This window comes from Hyaena hyaena, unplaced genomic scaffold, assembly GCF_003009895.1.
Source record: "Hyaena hyaena isolate Hyena2069 unplaced genomic scaffold, ASM300989v1 scaffold_528, whole genome shotgun sequence".
NCBI classification, from domain to species: Eukaryota; Metazoa; Chordata; class Mammalia; order Carnivora; family Hyaenidae; genus Hyaena; species Hyaena hyaena.
Window position 1 is genome coordinate 946039 of NW_024081158.1, and position 25369 is coordinate 971407.

Genomic DNA, 25369 nt, shown 5'->3' on the forward strand with positions numbered 1-25369 from the left:
TGAAATAGATGGACTGAATAGTTATAACCAGAAAGTCCAGAGTGGGGTGCAGTTAATTCTAGAACTCATTGCTCTTAACCCAGTCTGGGCTTCATGACAGTTGTAGCGATTGATTCCTTAATAGAATAATGTTAAATAATAATACAGTTTTTGAAAAAACTTGATAGGTCAAAATTTACCACTAAAGTCATTCGCTCTGATGTCTCTGTCCTCTCTACTAGTTACTAGCTTATGATTGTCAAACTGCAGTTTCAATTTTGACCCTTAAAGCATGGATTTGATGCTTCAGATTTTGCCTCATGGTGTGTAATGAAGTATTATCGAGTAAACAATGGGACCAAACTAGCTATTCTTTGAGACAAGCTGCCACCCATCTATTGATAACAGTGTATCTGTAGCATGTCTGACGAGTTCTGTGTTCACTGGGTAAATTTTTTCCAGACGTGGTAGTCACCTTTAGAAATGTATTTGCAAAAACCAGCTACATGCCCCCTTCCCAGTAAATCGATAGATGTGCCTGCTTTTTTCTTTGGCACCTCGGTCTTAAGGGATACATTTTCTTTTTCTTTTCTTTTCTTTTCTTTTTCTTTTTTTACAAATAGTTTATTGTCAGGTTGGTTTCCATATAACACCCAGTGCTCATCCCCACAAGTGCCCCCCTCCGTGCCCATCTCTCCCCCCCCCACATCCATCAGTCTTCAGTTTTTGTCAGCATTCAAGACTCTCTCACGGTTTGCCTCTCTCCCTTTCCCCCACCATTCTCCCCCTTCTTCTCCCCCATGGTCCTCCGTTAAGTTCCTCCTAATCCTCCTATACATGCAAACATATGATATTTATCCTTCTCTGCCTGACTTATTTCGCTCAGCATAACACCCTCAAGTTCCATCCATGTTGCTACACAAGGCCAGATTTCATTGTTTCTCATTGCCATGTAGTATTCCATCATATAGATAAACCACATCTTCTTGATCCATTCATCCTTTGATGGACACTTAGGCTCTTTCCATGTTTTGGCTATTGTTGAGAGTGCTGCTGTGAACATTGGGGTACATGTGCTCCTATGCATCAGCATTTCTGTATCCCTTGGGTAAATTCCTAGCAGTGCTATTGCTGGGTCATAGGGGAGTTCTATTGTTAATTTTTTGAGGAACCTCCACCCTGTTTTCCAGAGGGGCTGCACCAGTTTACATTCCCACCAACAGTGTAGGAGGGTGCCCGTTTCTCCACATCCTCGCCAGCAAGGGATACCTTTTCTTTAAGTCCTTATCCTTACCATGTCTTAAATCAGACGGGATCTTGGCTCAGAAGACCATGCGAGCAGTCATTCCTTCTTCAGTTTGTAAGGAGTGCTAACCCTTTCTGACAGGGCCTCTCCAGAATCCTTACTCCTCCTACAGTAATACAGAAGTTTTTCTCCAATTTTCTGTTGGTTTCCAGTGTTTTGCATGTTAAATTATTATTCATATTGGTAAGAATTGGCTTATTATTTTAGAAAATATATTTGTCATTTGCTAGACCTTGATCTCAGGTTTTGTAAGCTGGTATATTACTTTTTCTTCACTTCATTAATTTGCATCTACATTGGCAGAGAACATTAATTGGTTTCTTGCTATTCAATACATTCTTCGGCTATTAAAATAATTTATAGCCTTATCAATCTGGAACCACTAGATGGAAGTTGTATTTTTTTCCCCTGTATTTCCCCTTATGTGTTAGTTAAAATTTTAATGAGCACACTTCTGGTAATTTTATTTTCTCCATATATATCTTATAAGTTTTGCTTCTCTTTAAACTGTAGAAGGCAACATGGAATCATTATGGTTTTAAAAATGCCACCTGAAATCATTTATTGTATAAATTCAATATAAATAATAAAACTTGACACATCAAATAGAAGTTCAAGAAAAGGAGTCTACAAGGGGAAGAGAAGAAAAAGAAGCTGGTGTAGATCACAGTGGTACCAGAACTGTGAATTTTTAGTTATCTACCTGCTGATGTTAAATTGTTTGCTTTAAGATATTTGGCTATAAAATCTTTGTGCTCTGATAACTACACTTTGATAAGAAAAATGTATTTTAAATCGGTTCAGAAAAGTCCATAAAAATGACTTCTCTTTGTGGTAGTAAATTATTAGTGGCAGAAAAGGTTAAACATTTTGACTTTTACCATGAAACTAAAGATTTTGATTAAGGCTTTATTCCTCAAAGCCTTCAAAAGGTTTTATATCTTTTCTGTACTGTAGTGGTGTAATCTGAAACACTGATCTAGTTTCGGAGCTTTTCCACTGACGGGTGCAGTAAGCACATAGCATTTATTTAGATCAGCCTGACGTTTTTGTGATTCTCTTGCTCTCTTCACACATATTTTCTTAAATGTAAACACAGAACATTAGCCTTTAAGCAGATAATTACCATAATTTTTATGCCCAAGATACCAGTGTTGACTAGAAACAAAGAATGACATCCTAATGCAAACCCTTTGAGGTGGGGGCAACAATACCATTGATCTCTGCAGGAATGTTTTTGTGAAAGAGCTCTGTGAGTACACAGGGAGTTCAGCACATTTGGATCGGAGGTAGGTAAGGAGCTAGTAGGTGAGTGCTTGTAGCCTTTCCTTTCATACCCAGAGATGAACTGCATTTCTCTCAGGCTACAGATATACCATCTCCTTGCCTTCTAGCACCACCTCCCTTTTCTTTTTTTTTTTTTTTTTTTTTTAAATGTTTTATCCATTTCTAGGAGAGAGAGAGAGAGACAGCGTGAGCAGGGGAGGGTCAGAGAGAGAGGGAGACACAGACTCTGAAACAGGCTCCAGGCTCTGAGCTGGCAGTCAGCACAGAGCCCGACGCGGGGCTCGAACCCACAAACCGCGAGATCATGACCCAAGCGAAAGTCGGACGCTTAACCGACTAAGCCACCCAGGCGCCCCACCACCTCCCTTTTCTATTCTAAATTAACTAGTTAATATCTACATTCAAAGAAACCTTTATTTTTTAAATATATTATATATATATGATGATGATAACTAATCATAAAAGAATGAAACTCAGAAGTAACTCTGCTGTTACAAATGCGTGGTGTTTATGGTTTTCCTGGAGCTCTTTTGAGTTTGAGATTATGCAATATTGGCAGAAAGTTCATGTCTGTTTTTTGTCAGTTTATGGGTGTGTTTGATGCTTAGAATATACTTGTGGAGTATAATACTCCAAGTTTCTACTCATACAAACATAGAAGGAAGCTTACCCATGCTCCTTTAACCTGTACAGCTTTTATACATTCCGAGTAGCTGTCAGCTTCTGATCGAACCTCTTTCCATAGGGAACTCATCACCCTTCTTGCCATAGACCTCTGTTTGATAGAAAGTGCTTTGTTGTGATGCAGCCAAATCTACCTCTCTGGAACGATTTTCTGTTACCTACTTCTATCCCGCTGGGGCCGCTCTGTCTGGCTTAGCCATCTTGCCCAAGTGAGTGATCTCTTCGCCCAGTTTCTTCATTAGTTTTTCTAGTTTCAGATTTCACTTCTCCTCACCATCTGTTGGCTTGTTCTGAGGTGGATATTCACAACTCTGAACTAAGAAGAAAATCAGAATATTATAGGAGGTATTGGACGTAAATGGAAGGCAACGAGCTATGTGAGGAGGGTATAAGACCCAAGGGATCCATGATAGTTGGATAGCTAGCTTAATTATTAGGTCCGTCCACAAGCACATAATGAGTGCTGAGATACTTTGTAGAAGACCAGTGGATGGGCTTTCTGGTAGAAGAGGCACAGAAGAAATAAATGAATATCTAGTTTAATGTCAGATTGTGTCAGGAATTACAAAGAACTAGGAAAGGGTGGAAAGAGAAGTCAAAGGGTATGAGTTTGTTTAGGTAATCACACAAGGCCTTTCTGGGAAGGTAACATTCAAGTAGATCCGTAAAGGAAGAAATAGAAGAGTGAGCCACATGAATGAGGATTCATTTATTTAAGAAACATTTATTTAGTGCCTGTTTATTGAACACTTTATATATGATGCCAGCCCCTGTCTGGGAGTTGAGGATACAGTTTGGTGGGGAGATAGCAACCACATAAAACTCCCTACTCGTGTGCAAATTCTTTTCTGAAAGAGAGGGAATATTTTGGGAAGAAGTGTTTCAGGTGGAGGAACCAAGACATGCAAAGACCATATTTGACCTATTCCAGGAACAGCACAGAGGTGAGTATAACTAGAATGAAGCAAGTAAGAGGGTTGGTGATATATGAAACCAAAGAGGTAGCCAGAGCCTAAATCATGTACGGCTTTTGGATTTTACTCCAAGTAACACGGGAAGCTGGTAAAGAGCTTTAAGCAGAAGAACTGAAATTAGGTAAAAGAATTATTTTGGCTACAGTGTATAAGCGTTAGGGAGAGAGATGAGGTGGCTTGTACCAAAGTGTTAATGGAAGAAGTAGTGAAACAGGATCAGATCCTGGACCTGTTTTGAAGGTAGACCCGTCCAGATCTGTTGATGGGTTAGAAGTGGGATATGACTCTGATAGGAGTCAATAATGACACCTAACCTCTGGAGAATGAAAGTGCCATTACTGTGGGATGGATAAGACTTTTAGGAGGGACACATTTGAGTTCAGTTTTCAGATATGTTAAATGTACTACAGGTAAGAGATCAGGGCTAGCATATACATTTTGAGCTCTTGGCATCTGACTGATATGTAAACTGAGAGATGAAATCCATCTAGGGAGTAGAGTGTGAGTGAGAGAAGTCTGAGGACTGAACTCTAGGACACTCCACTATTTAAAGGTCAGGGAGAGGAAGGACAAACTAGCAAAGCAATATGAAAAATGGCTGGTGACATAGAAGAAAAACTAGAAGGGTATGGTGCTCTGGAAAGCAAGTGAAGAACTTTTTTCAAGATTAGTTATGTAGGATGCTACAGTAGGTTAAATAAAATGGATATTCAGAGTTATATTGGACTTGGCCATAGGATGCCATTGGAGACCTTGATAACTGTTTCTTTGGAATAGGGCAGACAAAAACCTGATTGGAACGGGCTTGAAAGAGAATAAGAGGAAGGGAAGTAAAGACTGTCTTATCTCCATCTCTATCAATTAAACTATTAGAGGACCTGCTAATGCCAGGAGGTTTTCAGATACAAAGATGATGAAATTGGTCCCAGCCCTCCAAGAACTCACAGTGAGATGGAAGGGTCAGGAAACAACAATTGACTAAGTGCACCTTCTGGGACATGCAGACATTAAGTGTACGTGTGTAGATAACGTTAACATAAAAAAGATACTAATTCTTGGGAGATTGAGAACATTATAGAAAGGAGGTGAATATGACCTCACACTTAAGAAATGAAGAGAGAGCTAGGGAGATAAGAAGAGAGCTGGTAAGACAAGAGTTTGAGGAGGAAAGGTATAGCAAGTCCAGTGCGGCTAGACCTTAGGGGCAAGATTACCTAGAAATGAGGCTGGCAGGTTAGCTGGTATCACTGTAAGGAGTAATATCATGGTGACAGTTCAGGCTTTTTTTCTATAAGGAGTGGATAGTCCATCGAGACTCTTAAACTGGGGAGTGGTGTGATCACATCTCCCTTTTAGAAATCACTTGAGTATTCTAAAAATATCAACCAGTGAACTGTATGCAAAGTGGAATGGAAATAGGAAAAGCTAGAGGCAGAAGTCTGTATCTGGGGACTGTTAGTCGAGGCAAGAATGCTCTGGAGCCTTGGTCCTGATGAAGCAGGGCGAGAGGAAGAAACAGGCATGAGAGGTGTGTGCTTAGGCATGATGGAGAGGAGGAGAAGGGGGAGGCACGAATGATTCTAAGGTTTCTCACTTGGATAGTCTGGTAGATGGTGATTTAAATGACCATAGACATTAAATAACACAGGCAGCCAGTTGGTACCAAACAGTATGTAATTGTGTGTGTGTCCGCATGTGTGTGCACAGGCACAAGCAGGAATGGATGATTATTTTCCTTTTTAGTAGAAGGACTTACTTTCCTATTTAGTAGAAATAATGGAGTGGTGACATTGATTAACTTGCATAGGTTCCTAATCCTGATTCTCCCTTAGAGAAAGAACAGTTGTTCCCAAAATAACTTTTAAATGCTAATTGAGTAATTAGAGATTGAAAAGAAACAGTATCTTTAGTAGAAGATAGGATATAAAAAAGAACTAAAGAAGAATAAAACCATTTTCTAACTTGGAAGGTTTTATAATGTTTTAGTTCCATTTTGCTGAATTTGTAAGCTTGTTATGCTCCCACTGTGCATTTGATATCTCTCATTCATAAGGCAAGTGTTGGAGATTTGTGACTATGTAATTGATTTATGAAGTAACCTAGATTTCCATTTTGTACACTTTTAGATTTGTTTGTATCCAAATTCTGTGCAATAATTTTCTTTGAGGATCTTTTTTTTAAATAGTTTATTGTCAAGTTGGTTTCCATGTAACACCCAGTGTTCATCCCCACAAGTGCCCTCCTCCATGCCCATCACCTCCTTTCCCCTCCCTCCCATACCCATCAGTCTCTTTGAGGATCTTTTAAAGCTCAATACACTCTGCTCTCCGGGCATCCTTTCTTTTACTCCCATTAACTGTCTATCTTCCTTCTCATCAGCAGTGTGACTACAGACTTCTATAATACAGTTAGCTCAGTTTCAGTTTGTAAGGGCATTCTAGTCCTGTCTTCTTGAGATTATACCTAAGTTAACCTTAATTAAAGTTTGGATGTGAAATATTTAATTGCACCATGATTTTGGAATGTTCCAGCTTGATGATCCTCAGGAGACAGTCTCCCTTTCCTCATTTACAGGTTCTTGGAGGGCATCTCACTGTTGTCTCTATGAAATATCTGCCAGTTCATAAAGATTGCTTGGGCTGGCCGACTTCAGGTCGTGCACAGATGATAGCGCGTAGAGTTGGAACATATTCACTTAGTATAAAAAGGAAATTTCTAGTAGTTAGAAAATACAAAGGAAGGAAAAGAAAGAACTAAATGTAATTAATATGTATGCCTATGAGTATTTTAATTATGGGTCCAGTTTTGTAAGACCACATGGTTTATTGCTATTAGATTTGATTTCAGGCTGTGTATGTACTTGTGTTGTATTTTCAGGAAGTTTCAGTGGATCCTACTGCTACACTCACAGCGGTAGAAGAGAGAAAGGAGAAGGTACCAAGCCCACACCTCAGTCACCTAGTGGTATTGACATCTGGGGATACATTATATGGGTTGGCGGAAAGAGTGGTTGCCACAGAATCCTTGTAAGTTGTTAAAAACAGTTGCTTTACCATTAAGTACTTAAGAGAAGTTTAAGAGTAAGCGTTGTATAATTAGATTTCTAGCCAATTTCTAGCCGTATACATCTCTCTCTTCTGAGTGTCATGTATTTCTGAGAAGTATATCCTAAAATAGATTACCAATATATCCTAAAATAGATTTTTAAAACTGCATGGTTGGTTTTCAGTTCTATAAATGGAAGAAGGGAAATCTTTTAGGTTTCAGTCTTTAGTAACATGATCCTTGCTTTAAAGTAAAACTTTAAAAAACATAGTGTATTTTATATTTTCCTATCAAATTGTGATTCTAGAGAAACTGTAGTTACATTGTTAGTTTAGTGGTAAATATAGTCATCCCTTGACATCAGCGAGAATACTTCCTGACCCCGATTTTGAATACAGTTAAAGCGTATGACTTCCATAAAATGTAGTCCAGTATAACTTGAGTTTTTGGGTACATAACAAAAAGCAGAGAAAAGTTGGGTAGCTGCTGGCAGTCCTCCAGGCAAATGACTCCCACTCCTGCACACACAGCCTCCTGACCGGAAGTTCACATGTAAGTCTCAGCCAAGTTATGGTTTGTCACATAAGGTTACTTCTGAGAAGTGCCAGATGTTAAATCTGTGAATTCAGCGATCTGTTTTGTATAATAAATAGGATCTTTATAAGAACTCCTTTCAAAAAATACTGTTGTATCTTTTCTTCAGTCTTTTATGTGAACTTTGCTCCTGTCTCACATGAAAAGCAGCATAGCTCTTCGCCTTAAGGTTTCCAGAGTAGTTTTTTGAAGCCCCTCTTTTTGCACCTCTGCTCACATTCAGTGATAAGCTCAGCGTTAAGTTCTGCATAGGTTGTAAATGAGCTAATACAAAGTAGTTCACTAAAGTGGAAAGGAATTTTAATGGTTAAACTTTTGCTTACGGATCTTAAGGGTTACAAAAGTAGTGACAGGCTCTAGATCATGCACTCCACTTAAATGGTGGGCTCTTTGTTCCCTTTAGGGTATTCTTGGCTGAACAGTTCGAGTTCCTTCAGCCCCATCTGGATGCTGTGATGCCTGCAGTCAAAAAGCCCTTTCTTCAGCAGTTTTATTCTCAGGTCAGAGATGGTCTTGGATGTCATTTCAACTGTGAGCGAGATAAGATTGTCACACATTATTTCAGATTTCTTAGCTACTGGCCAGTGTCTGTATTCCAGGAGAGTGATTAGAATATATTTATTCACTTGTGAATTCCTGTATTAAATACTAACTGAGCACCTCATATAACTTTTAGTCTGATGAGAAAGAGAGAGCTCATCAAAACTGTATTTACAATAAAGTATGATAAGTGGAAGGAAACAGCAGCAGGCTGTTTAACCTTGGCTGGGGGAGGAAGGGAGGTGTGGATGGAAAAGGTTGTCTAGAAAGGGTGTCTGGAGGATGTGACGTTTAAACCAGATGAGCTGGGTACATCGGGAGTATATTCCAAACCAGAGGAATGGCTAACATGAAGATCAGCCAGTTAGAGCATGGTACATGTAAGCAGCTGAAGAAAACTCAAATTGTCAGAGCAGGGAAGAGGGCTTGGGATGAGAAAGGTGGCTGGAGTAATAAGCAGGAGCCACATGGAGCGCAGTGCTCTCAGCCAGGAGGTAGACTTTATTTCAAGGGTACTGGGAAGGTCCCGGAGGATTTGAAACAGGTAAGTGGTGTGCTCAGTGTGTGTGTTAGAAAGAATAGTTGGCGACAGTAGATGACAAGCCTACAGGCCAGGAGACTGGCTTGCAGGCTGTTACAGAAATATAGTTGAGAGATGACGAAATCTTAAGATGGGGCAGTTGGAGTAGAAATGGAGAGAAGTGCAAAATTTGAGAAATATTTGCTAGTCTCCATGAAAATCTCTGATTCTTTATAGTTGTAGTATCAGTGGCGTCAAACTGATTGTATGTAAGACCTCTGCCTACAGTGTTTTCATAATTGAAATCTCCAGATATGCAGTGTTTTATTTTTAGATGTGACAGATACTAGAAATAGGCACAAAATATTTTTTGTAAATCTGAAACTTTTAGAAAATATCTGTCATTTTTCACTTCTGTGAAATTTATTTCAGACAGTCTCAACTGCCAGTGAACTACGCAAGCCAATTTATTGGATTGTAGCTGGTAAAGCTATTGATTATGAACAGATGCTGCTCCTAATGGCTAATGTGAAGTGGGACGTGAGAGAAATTATGTCACAGCACAACATATATGTAGATGCCCTGCTGAAGGCAAGTACTCTGGGAGCATCTTTCTCAAAGTGGAGTCTATCAGGAGAACTATTCCGCTCATTGCAGTTGCCCCGAGGTAGTGAGGTTATAGTTTTATCACATTTCCAGCATCATGATATTAAAGCCTCTGAACTGGAATAGATTTGCTTTTCGAATTTTGTGTTCTGTCAGACCCAAGAATACTATGTAGATTTTTTGGTTTTGCTTGCTAATTTCCCATCTTGAATGAGAGTTTGATCGGCATGTCTTGGTTGACTTTCATATTGTGTAATCTCAGTAACCATGACTAAGGTGACAAGAAGATATTTCTATTTAATTAGAAGATATTTCTGTACTGTACAGATTAATCAGCAAGAGATCCGGCTCTTGATTACTCTGTGTTGCCTTCCCCCCCCCCCCCAAGTCCCATTAGTTTTGCAATGCATCATGCAAACACCTTTGCATTTAAAACTTACATTTAAAAGTTTTCTGGAAAGAATTGTACACTTTTTGTCATTTATGCATCAAGAGATACTTGTAGATCACCTGACTAGTGCCACACAATGATCTAGGTGCTGACAATATAGTTGGGAATTAAGGAACTTAAATGCCCTCAAGGAATTTACGTGCCCCGTATAGAGACAACAATAAAGACATAAATGAAGATAAGACATGTCAGATGATGAATAGTCCTGTGGAAAAGTAAATAAGCAGCAGGGGCGCCTGGGTGGCTTAGTCGGTTAAGCGTCCGACTTTCCGACTTTCGCTTAGGTCATGATCTCGTGGTTTGTGGGTTCGAGCCCCACGTCGGGCTCTGTGCTGACTGCCAGCTCGGAGCCTGGAGCCTGTTTCAGTCTGTGACTCCCTCTCTCTCTGACCCTCCCCTGCTCACGCTGTCTCTCTCTCCTAGAAATAAAAAAAAAAAAAAAAAAGAAAAGTAAATAAGCAGCAGAAGTGGGATACAGACTAGCAGGGTGTCGGTTGGGGGCGGGAGTGGTAATACTGTTTATTTATTTGTGGTCAAAGGAGGATCCTGACAAAGGGAGAATTGTGGAGAGGCCCAAAGGAAGCAAGAGATGAGGACTCCGGTTTTCTGAGGCGAGGAAAGGGCATCCGAGAAAATGAAAACCACTTTCAGAAAAGATCTGTTTTTCATATTTGTCAGTGAAAAGAAAATTGGCCTTCTTAAGCTCCTCACTTTTATCTCATTTATATAAGCATTCTTCCCTGCTTAGTCCAGGGCAACACATAGTAGCCGGGGACACTTGCTAACCAATAAGCAAAGCCAGAGATCATAACAAGGATGGCAGCGGAACTCATCATCTAGTATGCCAACTCCCAGCAATGCTTGGTGCCCTTCTAGAGCTCTGTGATGAAGACTCCGACTCAGGAAGTAAGGGCGGGACACAGTTAGCAATGTCTAGGGGCGAGTGTTAAGTCTGAGGGGTGAGTGACAACAAGGGTGCTCTTTAATTGCCACCCTGGGAGAACTTTGCTTTCTACGGCACCCAGGAGGTTTCTGTTGGGAATTTTAACTTGGAATGTGATAGATAAATGTAATTTATAAATAATCAGGCTCCCCATTTTTTTAAAACAATTTCGTTTTTGAAAGATTGCTTTTATTTTTTATGGGATGCTAACCATGGTACTCACAGGGATGTAAGAAGAAAGAGACTTCTTTTTTTTTTAGTTAAAAAAATTTTTTTTAATGTTTTATTTGTTTCTGAGAGAGAGACAGTGTGAGCAGGGGAGGGTCAGAGAGAGAGGGAGACACAGAATCTGAAACAGGCTCTAGGCTCTGAGCTAGCTGTCAGCACAGAGCCTGACGTGGGGCTTAAGCCCACGAACCGTGAGATCATGAGCTGTGCCGAAGTCGGTCACTTAACTGACTGAGTCACCAGGTGCCCCAAGAAGAAAGGGACTTCTATATTTAGTGGGTATGTATACCAGAAGGAGCCTGCTTGCTTTAGTTATTCTTAATTATAAGAAACATTAGTATTTTAAGAAAGAACCAGTATTATTCTGATTATTAACCTGAACCCAGTTTTTAGCAGCTTAACACCTTCTTTTCTACAGAAACTTTTATATAACTTTTATCCTTTCTATTACTCTGCCAAATCCAAACCTTTAGGTAAAAAATACCCTGTATTTGTTGCCCTCCCCCCATCATAAGTAAAATGAAATGGCTTTATTATTCATTTGATAACAAGCATTCTTGAACATTGGATTTAGCAATGAGTAGAGTGACATTTCATACAGTTAGCATATAACTTTATCTTTAAAATATTAGTGGGGTGCCTGGGTGGCTCAGTAGGTTAAGCGTCTGACTTCACCTCGGGTCATGATCTCACAGTTCATGAGTTCGAGCCCCACGTTGGACTCTGTGCTGACAGCTCAGAGCCTGGAGTCTGCTTCAGATTCTGTGTCTCCCTCTGCTCACAGAGGGCTCTGGCCCTCCCCTGCTCACACTTTCTCTCCCTCTTAAAAATAAAGAAACATTAAAAAATTACATTAAAAAGTTAAAAAATAAAATATTAATGAAAAAGTACTGAATCATGACTCCGGAAAGCTAACGCAGAGTTTAGTGAAGCATGAATGCAGTAACAAATGGTAGTGTCTGGTAGATTCATAAGACCAAAAGGATGAAGAGCCGTTGTTTGTTTAACTTCGATTTTCAAAAGTAAGCTTAGTGGATTGAAAATTTACTTTTTCATAAATAATTTAAAACGGTTGTCAAAAATAAATCATCAAAAATTGTGATTAGCAAAAGGATAGCAAATAATCATGTAGTAGCTTGACTGGTAATTAGATTCCTTTTCCTCCCATGTGTTATTAGAATATTTGAAGACATGTCATTCTTGACTTACTAAGCAATGTGTGGCTGCTGTTTTGAGGAAATGGAAGGAAAAATGTCATTTTAAGCTTTGTTATATTTATTTGAAATACTGTCAAGGAAGGATCAATATCATTTACTTTTGTAAATGAACATATTTAGATGATTAATCGTCCAAAGAAACTAGAAATATATTTAATGAACAATAAACCATTTGCTTTTATGTAATTGTTAGAATTTGTCTAAATGAGTCACGTGTATTTTTATTTTTAGTGCAGTGGTATCATAAAAGTTAATAAGTAATGAAAATATTTAGTTTTTCTGTAGGAAACCAGAATTGTTTCACTTTATTTTTTCCTTTGTACTAAAAATTTGCAGCTATCACATAACTTTCAAATCATTCAGGATATAATTTATTTACATTTAAAAAATGTTTAAGAAAAAGAGTAATTTATCTGATTGCTCTCTAAGGAGTATGGCCTCAAATTACAAGTGATTCACAGTTCACTCTGAGTTGAAAGCTTTTAAAACATTTTTTAAAACTGGGTTTTCTGGGGTGCCTCAGTGGTTCATTCAGTTAAGCATCCAACTTTGTCTCTGGTCATGATCTCACGGTTCGTGGATTCAAGCCCTGTGTTGGACTCTGTGCTGACAGCCCAGAGCCTAGAGGCTGCTTTGGATTTTGTGTGTCTCTGTCCTTCCCCATTCACACATTCTCTCTCTCTCAAAAATAAATGAATAAACATTTTAAAAAATTAAACTGGGTTTCTTGAAGATAACTTTAATGACTTTTTAGGTTATTAAAGTCTTTTAGCCCATACCAACAGTCATAGAAAAATTTGAGATAAAGAAGCATTTGAACATTGGTAGCATTGTTTAATCTGTTAATGACACTTATTTCCTTGAGATGAAATATAGTGTACCCTGTATCACAACACAGTTTATACAGTTTGATATACTTAAAAAAAAAACCCTTCATACTAAGTCCAAGTTATCTTTTGCATTCTCCCTTTTTGTTTTGCTTAGTTTGACTCTGAGTCTTTCTATAGCTTCTTTGCCAGTGAGATGGGAAAGCAATGTGGAATTATAATTATATTCACATATGGCCATGATTTTTGTCTTCTTAGGAATTTGAGCAGTTTAACAGGAGGTTAAATGAGGTTTCTAAGAGAGTTCGGATACCTCTGCCTGTGTCTAATATACTTTGGGAACACTGTATACGGTTGGCCAATAGAACTATTGTGGAAGGGTAAGTTTTCATGAAAGCATTATCTGAGTCTTCAATGATAAATCGTAATCTATAGATAATATTGTGTATTATCACTACTGGAGAGAATAGGTAGAGGAAATCATAAATAATAGTAAATATATTCCTACAATAATTCAGGTTTGACTTTAGAACATAATTGAAGAAAATTGAAGAAACTTTAAACCCCACTATGGCTCTTCTGTCTGTGCTTTCTTTTCTCTGTGGTGACCTAGAACCAGCTAGTAGAGGAGCAAGGAAAGTAGCATCTAATTGTTATCTGAAGGTTAAACTCATAATAGTCATTATTCCTTAATAATGTAATTATTATGATGATTATGCATAACATTTATTGAGCACTGTGTGTCATTTACTGGATCAAGCACTTCACAGGATAATATCACCAAATCCTAACTAAAAAACTCTTTGATAGAACCATCATTCTCTGTTTTATCAAGGGGAAAATCTAGCTTCAGAAAATTGAGGCTTACAGAGGTTAAATAACTTATCCAGGGTCACACAGTTTTCAAATACCAAGAAGGTTTATGAATCTCTAATTTTCTGATGACAAAATTAGTCCTCATAATCACTGTCAGTTAATAATATCATTGTATCATTGTAAACTGTGTACATCTTTCATATGCTGAATTTAAAGATCTATCTGTACTTATTTTCCCACTTACTCAGAGATCATGCTTGCACATTGAACACAGATTCTGGAAAGCAGTCTGCTATCTCGAAGACCATTCATGCAGTCTGGAGTTGTGTATCAAGTGAATTTCCACATTATCATTTATCTGATTTCGGTTCTTCTTTGTTATAAAGAAGAAAGTCTTAGTGGGAAGGTGACAGTGATAAGCTGACAAGTTTTGGCACTCTGTATTGAAAAATCAACAGTGCCATATGTCACAGAATGGCCCTGTGTCAACAGTCATGACTGAAAAGTATTTTTAATAAATTTATTTAATAAAGTAGAAAAGTAAAGGTTTTATTTCTGTATGAAGCATTTTTTTATTATTAAAAAAAAAAACAAAAACAAAAACCCTGGTCACTTCGCTTCAAATAATATGTGCTTTAGTTTCCTTGCAGATTTCCTTAGGGGAAGTACTACATTTTTTGGACTGGATATTATTGAAGGAATGAGACACTGACTTATGAGTAATAAAATGTTGTACTCTAAGGGTTAATACATTTATTCTTATTACTACTCCACCTTAGAACACAGTTTTTCAGTAGTGTCGGGTGTCAGAATAAGTCTATGAAGTGTTTTATTATGAAAACTATGTATATACTCTCTTTTCTCAGATGCTTACAGGTTTCTCTGGTTTGCTGACTGTTCATAGGAGAATTATTACATTTGTTTCCTTTGCACCCAGTAGTTACAATATTGAACCGTTTTATGAAACTAAGATTACTTTGGAGTATTCATAGCTTAGTTCTTATAAATAATTCTTGGCAGCCAAATTGACTGGGATACCAGTTTAACTTTCTTACAGATGATTATCTTAATGAACTGTGGGGAACTGTAGTCTGTAGAGCCGCAAAGAACTTTAGAAGTTATTTGATATTTTTGCTTTGGAAAGAGGAAACTGAGGCCCATAGGTAAAATGACTGCTGAGTGACAGGGTCCGAACACAACCCAGTCCTTCTGACACAAGGCTCATGTGTTGTTTTTCTTACAGCCTTCTCATTTCTAGAGAATCTGTCTAGATATGGGTTAAAGAAAAGTTGAAGTCCCTACAGGCTTCTTTTTCCATCCTCTGTTTTTTTTATTATTGTGTATCTTAGATATGCCAACGTCAAGAAGTGTAGTAATGAGGGTCGTGCCTTGATGCAATTGGATTTTCAACAGTTTTTAATGAAACTTGAAAAACTAACAGATATTAGACCCATTCCTGATAAAGAATTTGTGGAAACCTATATTAAAGCCTACTATCTAACCGAGAATGACATGGAACGCTGGATCAAAGAGCACAGGGTGAGAGCTGGAAAACAGTTAATTAAGTTTTTATTCCTTTTCCTTTGTGCTGTTCTTGTCTGGTATATTATATAATTCAAGAGTGAAATATAAAGAAACAGCCAGTTCTTTACCATATTCACACTGTGTCTATGCAATGCCCTTTGCATAATCAAATCCTTTTGAGATCTTTCAGAACTGTAACAGTAATTATCTGGAAAGGTAGGCAGAGTCTGAACTTTAGCTATGTTTATCCTTCAACTGTATTGTTGGAAAAGGCTGAAGTTGGTTAACATCAAGACAAATTGAAGACAGCAACACTAAAATGATTCACAAGCTAAAGTCTATTATATAACTTAAGCCTTATAGCCCTCAACAATGAACTGGTATCATGCTGACCACACTGACAGGTATTAATGATGATTAATTTAAATATTTATGTTAATATTTAAAAGACTAAATTTAACTTTACATTAAACTTTGCCTTGAGTATAGATGTGATCATTTTTCTTTTGTGTGGGATATATAGATAAATTGAGAAAAATACTATCAAGCGTTATATGGGATGCTGAATTTTGGGCACAGTTCAACTCACCATATATCACTACCACATGCTCAATATGGGGAGCTTTTCTTTGGGATTGTTCAGTCATTTGTATAGGTAGGCAGTATGTGAAGACAGATTTAATGAAAACATGGAAAGCATTAAAATTATCACCAATTGTATTCCTTCAGTAACTCCTGAAGTTACTTCCTGTAATTCCTTCAGTTACTTATGCTATAACATCATGGGTAAAAGCAAAGCAAGTTTTTATTTCTTTTGACAGGGTAAAGAAGTAAGGAATTATTTATATTCTATCAGCCTCATCCTGCCTGGTTTCAATACTCTAGAAAAATGAAATGAATATCAGCCTGAGTTTTGTGCAAATGTGCCCATTGTAGGTCAGTTTCAGATCGTTAGGAGCAAAGTAGAAATGTATATATTATTTTCAGTGATTTTGAACAATACACCAGAATTGTGGAAAATGTCACCCCTTTTAGTCCCACCAACATCTGACATTTGAAAACCAGAATGCTAAACCAGGTGCAGATGAACTGCTGAATGTTGTTGGAATTCATTTAGTAAAGGAAGCTGCAAACACTTTGACGTTGCTACTGAGGAAGGGGTTTAGGGAAAGAATACAAGTAACTGAAGAGAGAAAGCATAGCTCTTAGATATCCATGATTTGATACAAGAATAATACCCATTTTTTAGGTTCCTCTTTTAATATAGTGAACCAAAATTATTAAGCTAGTATTTTGTGAGAACTTGAACTGATATATGTAATTCACTGTAATTTTCTCAGGACCTGACTGTCCTGCCTTCTAGGGCACTCCCCACAAGGTCTAGCCCAGTGATGATGGCAGTAGATACTTTTTAAGTGTTGACTGATAGAGAGAATTTACCACATGCTAATAGGAGCTCTCAGAGGAGATACACAAACTGAATAGTTTGCTGAATTTTTATTTTTTTAATTAATTGATTAATTTTTAAAAGTTTTGGTAGTAGTTAGTATTTTTTTTAATGTTCATTTTTGAGAGAGAGCAGAGGAGGGGCAGAGAGAGGCAGGGACAGAGGATCTAAAGGGGGCTCTGTGCTGACAGCAGAGAGCCCCACATGGGGCTTGAACTCATGAACCGTGAGATCATGACCTGAGCCGAATTTGGATGCTTAACTGACTGAGCCACCCAGCTGCCCCTGCTGACTTTTAAAAATGAACTGTTTCTCATATTTTTAAATTATACTCTCTTTAGTGGCTACCTCCAGTGAAAACAAATGACTTTCTTTTTTTGTTTTTAAGGTTTTATTTATTTTGAGGCAGAAGGAGAGCAGAGGAGGTGCAGAGAGAGAGAGAGAGAGAGAATCCCAAGCAGGCTCTGTGCTGTCACCTTGGAGCCTGACACAGGGCTCGATCTCAAAACTGTGAGATCATGACCTGAGCCAAAGTCAACAGTTGGACATTTAACCAACTGAGCCACCCAGGCACCCTAGACAGATGACATTTCTTTTATTTTCTTTTAATGTTTATTTCTGAGAGAGTGAAATAACTTGAGCATAAGTGGGAGGGACAGAGAGAGAGAGAGAATCTCAAGCAGGCTCTGTGCTGTCAGTGCAGAGCCCAGCTTGGGGCTCGAACTCATGAACTGTGAGATCATCACCTGAGCTGAGATCAAGTCAGACACTTAACCGACTAAGCCACCAGGCATCCTGACAGATGACTTTTCTTAATAGATTTAGTATAGAACTCTCTTTCCTTATCTGAACTCTTGCTATTCATCCTCCAGAACCAGATCAATATGCAAATCTTTCTGATGAGTCCCTATTCATTCTCATCCTAGCAACTCATCTGAAATTCAGGAACCAAATAGATTTGTACAGCATAAAATACTTGTAGTCTTAATTTTACTTATTAGCTACAATGACAATATGAAGGATTAAAATCTAGTACCTTTTTGATCCTTATTACTGTACTCATTTATCATATCTCAGAAAAGTTGTTCTGTGGTTAGAGATTTTTTTCTTCCCCCTTAAAATGTTTGTAAAATATAGAGTTCCAGAAAATACTTACTTAGTAGCATTTTAAAAATTTGGGAGGTCGGTGTATTTTAATAGCTTAATAAAGCCTAATCTTTCTTAAGGTAGTCTTAAAAGTAGAAAAAGATAGGGGCGTCTTAAAAGTAGAAAAAGATAGGGGCGCCTGGGTGGCTTAGTCGGTTAAGCTTCCGACTTTCGCTTAGGTCATGATCTCACGGTTCGTGGGTTCGAGCCCCGCGTCGGGCTCTGTGCTGACTGCCAGCTCAGGGCCTGGAGCCTGTTTCAGTCTGTGACTCCCTCTCTCTCTGACCCTCCCCTGCTCAAGCTGTCTCTCTCCTCTCCTAGAAATAAATAAAACATTAAAAAAAAAAAAAGTAGAAAAAGATAGTCTTAAAAGTAACAAAAAACGTAGGCACATCAGATTACTTTGCCGTATTAAAAAGATTCCAGTGCTTTCTGTTTCAAATGTATGCTGCAGTATCCTTATTGTTATTATAGCTCAGTAAATAATTTGTCTTTCATGTCTTAAACTATAATTTCCACTGTTTTTCACTGATTTGTAGTGCTCAGTCACCAGCCACTGAAACCTGAGTGTCTGTTCTTTCCTTGCATTGATCAAATACATGTCTTTGAGCGTACTAACATTTTTTTTTTTCCCCGAGCAGGAATACTCAACGAAACAGCTGACCAATCTTGTAAATGTTTGCCTGGGATCCCATATCAATAAGAAAGCAAGACAAAAGCTTCTAGCTGCTATAGATGATATAGACAGACCCAAAAGATAATGAACGCATTCTTTTTTCTCAATGGCGTTGATCTTCTCTCAACATAGATGACATGAAAGCCAATTTTTCATGCATTCCTGACAATTGTCTGCTAAGAAATCTCTGTGCATGTTCTTTCCAACAGGAAAGTGGAAAACACTGAAGTCTGTGTGGTATTCTCAAATGACTTTTATATGCTCTGGTCCTTCTCTTCAACTTCGAGTGTCCTCTGTTGTATTTTTTTCCTGAAATGATATCATTGCCTTGTCATAAGTATTGTTATGTGACTGCAGTTACACATTTTACTGAAGAATGTACTGTAGGTGTACAATTAGAAGGAACAGTGACAGTACATCCATGGGCACTTTTTGGATAATGAATTTATGTGTTTGTTGTTGGTTTTGGGTTTTGGGTTTTTTGTTTTTTTTTTTTTTTGCCCTCTCTCCTTGGTTCTTAAAAGCATAAATGAGAGGTTTTATGTACAGTATCTCCTAATTATGAGCACTGCATGAGAATTGAAAAGTACATGTAAGCAAAATAGTTGAAAAATCATTATGCTCTCTGTGTTTTTGAATGTGAGTTTATCTCGGGGTTAATTTGGTTAACAGTGATCATAAATGATGAAATTGAATAAATGTTATACTCTAACACTATCAGCCTATGTGAGACTAAATTTTGATATTTGCAGGTAGAGTTTATGAAACCGTAATGGAGTTTTTCAGTGTGTTCTAATTTTAATCATCTTATATCCCGAAACCAATGGTGAAAAGTAACTTATCGAGGGTACTTTTACAGTGCCTGAGGAGCACACAGAATGGTGATTGTGGGATTTTTTTTTTTTTTAATGTGGGACATTTTTCCACATAAGCGTTGCTCTCTTTGAATTCAACTTTTGTCTTAGGATGGCAAAACCTGGCTTAGCTGAGTTAGGGAAAGGACTGTTAGTCAAGTATTAGCTTATGGTCATATATTCATCTTTCTTACATGTCTGCTTTGTATCACAGATGTAAAATAATGTGAGCTAGCTAGTGATAAACTTTGGAACTCAGTTAATTAATAACTGTGTATTTTGCTTTTGAAGCCAGAGACCTTCTGTCAACATATATGACATACAAATCAGTTTCCCATGCACTCCTGCCAACTGTCCAATTAGGAATTTCTTTCATGATCTTTATGACTGGGGAATAGAAGGCTCTAAAGTTTGTGAGGTGTTGGTCCGGGATTACTGGGCGTGACCTATAACATCAACGGCTCATAGAATCCTGAGGCATCATCTCGTGAGAAACGACTTTGTGTCCTGTGAGTCTTCTGGGAACGGAGATGCTGAAGTGGAGGGCACAGGGTGGTGTGTGAGCAGGCGTGGAGGTGAATAAGGAGGTGATTGCCACTCGGTGTCTGCCAGTCCCTGCAGATTTTCACAACCAGCACAGTAGAATACAAAATGCTTTAAGAATACATCTCTGGGTGTTAGTATGTGCTTCTGTATGATGAGGTTTTTGTTTTCAACCTCTCACTTTGCAGTTCATTTACCGTCAATATTAACAGTAAAACTTTCTTCTTGCAAAAAGGCATGAGCTTGGTGCTATTACGGTCTACTTGTGGCATTAGATTGTGTACTTGGAAGGCAGATTCTGCCAGGAGCCATTATCCATACGGAGGGAGCCACTGGAAGAAAACAAATATGAAATAAGCTTGGTCCTTGTGTTTAAATGACATGTTCAGTTTGGGCACATAAAGAGCTAATCAGTGTCATTTATTTCTCAGTTGATTAGGATCTACTTATTTCTTCTTTTTCACATGGGGTTTCTAGTAGGCTTTCTTTAATTTCTACTTTAGTTTGCCCTAGGTAGCAGGAGCAGCAATTACCTACCTGTTAAGAGTGTTTTTCAGGGTGATAAAATTGATAAAAAAGAATTACTTGTTAGAGAGTTAACCATGCAATCAGACAGACCTTTTAACTTACCTATACTGTGCTTTGATAACATTTTTGAAAACTTTTTTTGTGCATTTTAAGGTTGCTTAATAAGTGCTCATTAACGTCAAAACAGTAACCAGATAGTTGAGCTGTGAAATGACCTGATAACAAGAGAGTTACCAGACATTTCTCAAATATATTATGCAGTGATAATGAGTTATAATATAACCATAAAACATTTTGTGAAACTAGCTTTAAGATAAATAGAATTGAAAAGCTTGAGAATATAAATGGAACTAATTGTGTTCCAAAAGTTTTACTGTAACAAAAAAAAAATCTTTTTGTGTGTAAGTTTTCCTTAACGTTGATATTTGATGTGAAAGTGTCTTATGAAATTCAAGATTTTAAGTTGATATGGGAGCATGAGAAAATTGCATCCCCTAGAAAAGAATGGTTATTTCTATAAATACATTGTCTTGCATTTAAAAATGCTAGAGAGATGCATAGCAATTCAAATGAATGAGTTTGCTTCAGTTTTTAAAATCTACAGAGATCTTATAAGTTCATTTTGACTAGTATGCTCATTTGCTCAACTTACAAAATAAAATAGAATTTTGCTTGAAGCCAGGACCATATGGTATTTTATCATATCTTTAAGCAGAATTTCCTTTGAAAATTTCTATTTAGTTGAGTGCTAAAGCGAAACTTTAAGTTAGATTGAATAGTTTTTTTCTTTACCTACTCACTGAAATCTAGTCATAAAAAAAGGCTTGTAATTCAATTCACTTTGAAAGGATAGTTATCTTTTGTAATGAAACATGGGACCTGAACATGAAATACAAATTGTACTCAGAGCAAAATGAACAAGTCCAAGGGAAAATATTTATGTTTTTAGTATAATAATTCATTTACTTTTAATACATACATAGTGGTTAACACAAATGATATTTAACTCTTCAGAATGAATAATGACAAGAAAATTATTAATATTCTGGTGTGATCTTTGTTAATATTAAGACTAGCACAGCTTTTTGCAGGCTTGCTTTTTTAGTAATATGGAAAATATTTGCTCAATCCATATCATCCACAGGTTTTTAAAGGACATCAAAAAGTGTAAGCTATACAACATTCCTGAGGACATGAGAATTCTTGTTGAAACTCAATGGATAAAAATAGTTCATTAACTCTGATGCACTTTTCTTGATTGGTGTACCCTTATGTGAATCTTGCTAAATATACCTGTGTCATTTTTTCAGTTTGAAAACAAACCAATAGTTAGGTTCTCTTTTTGCTAGGAATATTGGAGAAAGGTGCAGGATTGGGGTCACCTGGAATTTTGGTACTTTATCGCTATGATTTATTTATAAGATTTTTTGTTTTGCTTTTTGGTTTTGATGAAGAGCCTTATTTGTACTTTTCTTTAGTGATCACTTCTTGATCTCAAGACTGAAATTTCCAGATTTGCTCTTTGAGGATTTTTTCACACTGAGCCAAGCCTTTCAATCCAGAAAAAACGGTGTTTTTGTTTTAATCTACAACCCCCATTTTATTCTGTTTCTTCACCATCCCTTGTTTCTTGATTCTGCCTATCAGTAACCAAAAGGATTTATGTTTTAAAGAAAACACATTTCCATATTGTGAGCCTTTGGGTCCAGTTACCACAAAGAGTATAGCAATCTTTGCCTTAGACAGAAGGGATGTTTTAGTCAGGGCTCCCATTTCAACAGAAGTCACTTCTAGAGCCTACACTAGAGTGCATTTATACCCTTAAGTACCTATTGGAAGACAGTTTTTGCTGACCACCTGCTGTCTACCATATTTTACTTCTGTTGTCCCTACTTCCTATCTCAGTTCCACCTTTAAGAACTCAACTAAGATACTTTACTTTCCATTAAACCTCTCCTTTGTCAGAGTAGGTGTTCTGGGGAAGAAGTGGTAGGGAATGGTGGTGGTCACGGTGGTGGTAGAATTTTAACAAGGAAGATTGCAGAAGATATCTTTTGGAAGGAAGTGAGGAGGCCGGCTATGCTGTTATTTAAGGTGGTAGGTTGCAGGCTGAGAGAGCAATAAATGCAAAGTGAAGGCTCAGGATGAAGGCTTCTGCCCCAGAAAGTGTAAGGAGACCAGCATGGCAAGCCCAGTAAGTGGAGGAGATTAGGAAAGGAAAGGGGTGGCAGGATGAGTCACACAGAAGGAAGACCTGTGAACCTTTGGATTTTACTTTCAGATGGGAAGCATTTGGAAGATTGTGAACAGAGCAGACACCTCACATCTGACTTGGGTTTTCGCAAAATCCCTCTACCTGTGTATTTGAGAAAAGGCCATAGGGGAGCAAGGACTGAAGCAAGGTGGCAGAGTAAGAAGCTAATACAGGAAACCAAGAGGAAAATAATGGAGGCTCCGTCTGCAGGATATGGTGAGGAAGGAGCAGATTCTGGATGTGTTTCAAAGGTAGAGACGTTAGGATTTGTTGATTGGTTGATGTGATGTTGAGAAAAGAGGAATTAAAGATGATTCTAAAACTTTTGCTGGAGAAAGTAGAAGTCTTTGACAGAACTGGGTTGTTAAGATGATCAAGGTAACACTTGGACAGCTGAGTGTGAGATATAACGTTGGAAGTGTAGAAGAGCCAGCTGTGCATGTGAGTCTGGGGAAGTCAGAGCTGTAGATATAAATGTGGGAGTCATCAGCATATAGAATTAACCCAAAGCTTTCTTTAGGAGGTAGAAAAATCGTACTGGGCCCATGAATATTAATAAGCATTGGTCATAGACATTTTATCCCTTTAGAGTTGCTGTCTGCCTTGCAGTTGAGCTCAGGACAGTTTCCACATCACAAGCCTGGGACAGCAAAAATAAATTAAATAAATAAATAAATAAATAAATAAAAAGAGTGAGTGAGAGAAGACCTTGTCCACCCCCCCGGCCGCCTCCCCCCCCATCCCTGGCAGGCACTGTCACCATGAGAGGTGAGACAGGGCTGGGAGAATGCAGAGACTGTGTGTGTATTTGGGGGGGGCGGTGGGGGTGTTAAAAACGAATGTGAGAGCAACTGACCACCTAGTGACCTGGGGCCTATGGGCAGTGTAGTTCCTCTGGCTGGGAAGCAGAAGCCATCTCCTTAGAGAAAATGAGTTCTGGGGCAGCCCTTTCCCTAGCTGGCTCATCATTCAAGCATCCAGAGCGAGCTCCAGGGTCCTGGAGGCACTGGCTGGGCTCTAGTGAATTGGACAAATAGCTCTTCTCTCAGGAGTTTAAATCGAATGGATAAACAGATATAAGACAAACACATTTCATTCTAGGGGGTACTCCAAAGGAGAATTCAGAAGTGGGAGTCAGGAGAAACTGCACTGAGGAAGACATGTTCAAGTGTAGACTGAAGAACTGGTGTGAGGTAAGGAGTCTGAGGGAAGAGTGCTTGAGGATCAGGAAAGGCAGTGTGGTTGGCACACACAAGGGACAGGGAGAGGGGCACAGAAAAGACTGAGGAGATGTAGCAAACTGAGGTATCCTGTGCAGCCAAGCAGGAGACACAAATGAATTAAGCAGCAGATCTTATTCAATAATGAATGACAGACAGTTTGAGATGTGGACAATGTGGGCCCCACTGTACCTACAGGCACTTGAATTCGAATTTTAACCTCTGCATCCAAAGGAATGAATAACCTCCATCCATCAGCTTGGGGGAGAAGGGAGTCTGTATAGAGGAGGGAATTTCCCAGAACATCTATCTATCTGTGTGTTCTGGTATATACATCTTGACAGCACTTAGCACAGAATATTACTTAGCTCAGAACTATACGATCGATGGAGTGGTCAAATGGAATGCAAATAAATACTCAGGTCCTTTGGACTAGAATTCCTCCCTAAACTGACCTCCAGTGCTGCTTGGTTTCTTTGGGGCCAGATCGTCACAAGTATATTTCTTGACACTTCAGAGTTCCTTGTACTGGATCAGATGTGTAATTGCTGTTTGTTTATTGACTTCTCAGTGTTGTAGAAAGAAGATTAATTACTCACTGATTGTTGAAGAGAGATGCACACTGGCATTGGAAGCAAAAACATTAGCTGTTTAAAAAGAAGCAATAACTTACTTCACTTCCTTAAGTTTTTAATGGCTACAGACTGAGATAAAGCTTGACAGGCTACCTTAGACCAGTGGTTCTCAAAGTATGGCCCTAGATCATCACCCTCTGCATCTGGGAACTCATTAAACAAGCAGATTCTCAGGCTCCACTAGAGACCTATAGAATCAGAAACTCTGTGGATGGGACTGTACAATAGGTGTTTTAACAACTCTGACACATACGGAACTTTGAGAACCATTGACTTCAAAGATACGCTGAGACACAGTGATCCAGAGAAGCTGTTCACCTGGAACTTTCTTTCCCTTCACAGGGCTATAAGATAGCTATTCCAGACAGACAGCTGACAAGGCCTTTTGTTTGTTTGTTTTTTGTTTTTAGGCAGTATTTATTTTTTGCCCACTATTTAGTATAACAATTGCTACTTTTCCATAAAATAAATCTTATAGTGCTGCCTTCCCCATTAGAACCTATGTGACTACTGTTTGAACAGGCC

General features: G+C 38.2%; 1 protein-coding gene across 1 annotated transcript in view; it reads left to right on the forward strand.

Moving 5' to 3' along the window:
- The window catches only part of VPS50 (VPS50 subunit of EARP/GARPII complex), a 131485-nt gene extending 111955 nt beyond the window's left edge, over positions 1–19530 (forward strand). Inside the window, exons 23-28 of the mRNA XM_039255453.1 lie at positions 7108–7256; positions 8273–8369; positions 9362–9520; positions 13460–13581; positions 15367–15556; positions 18776–19530. Coding sequence (XP_039111384.1) covers positions 7108–7256; positions 8273–8369; positions 9362–9520; positions 13460–13581; positions 15367–15556; positions 18776–18895 — 837 coding nt within the window. The 3' untranslated portion in view covers positions 18896–19530. The remainder of the gene's footprint in view (positions 1–7107; positions 7257–8272; positions 8370–9361; positions 9521–13459; positions 13582–15366; positions 15557–18775) is intronic.
- Positions 19531–25369: the final 5839 nt, after the last annotated feature.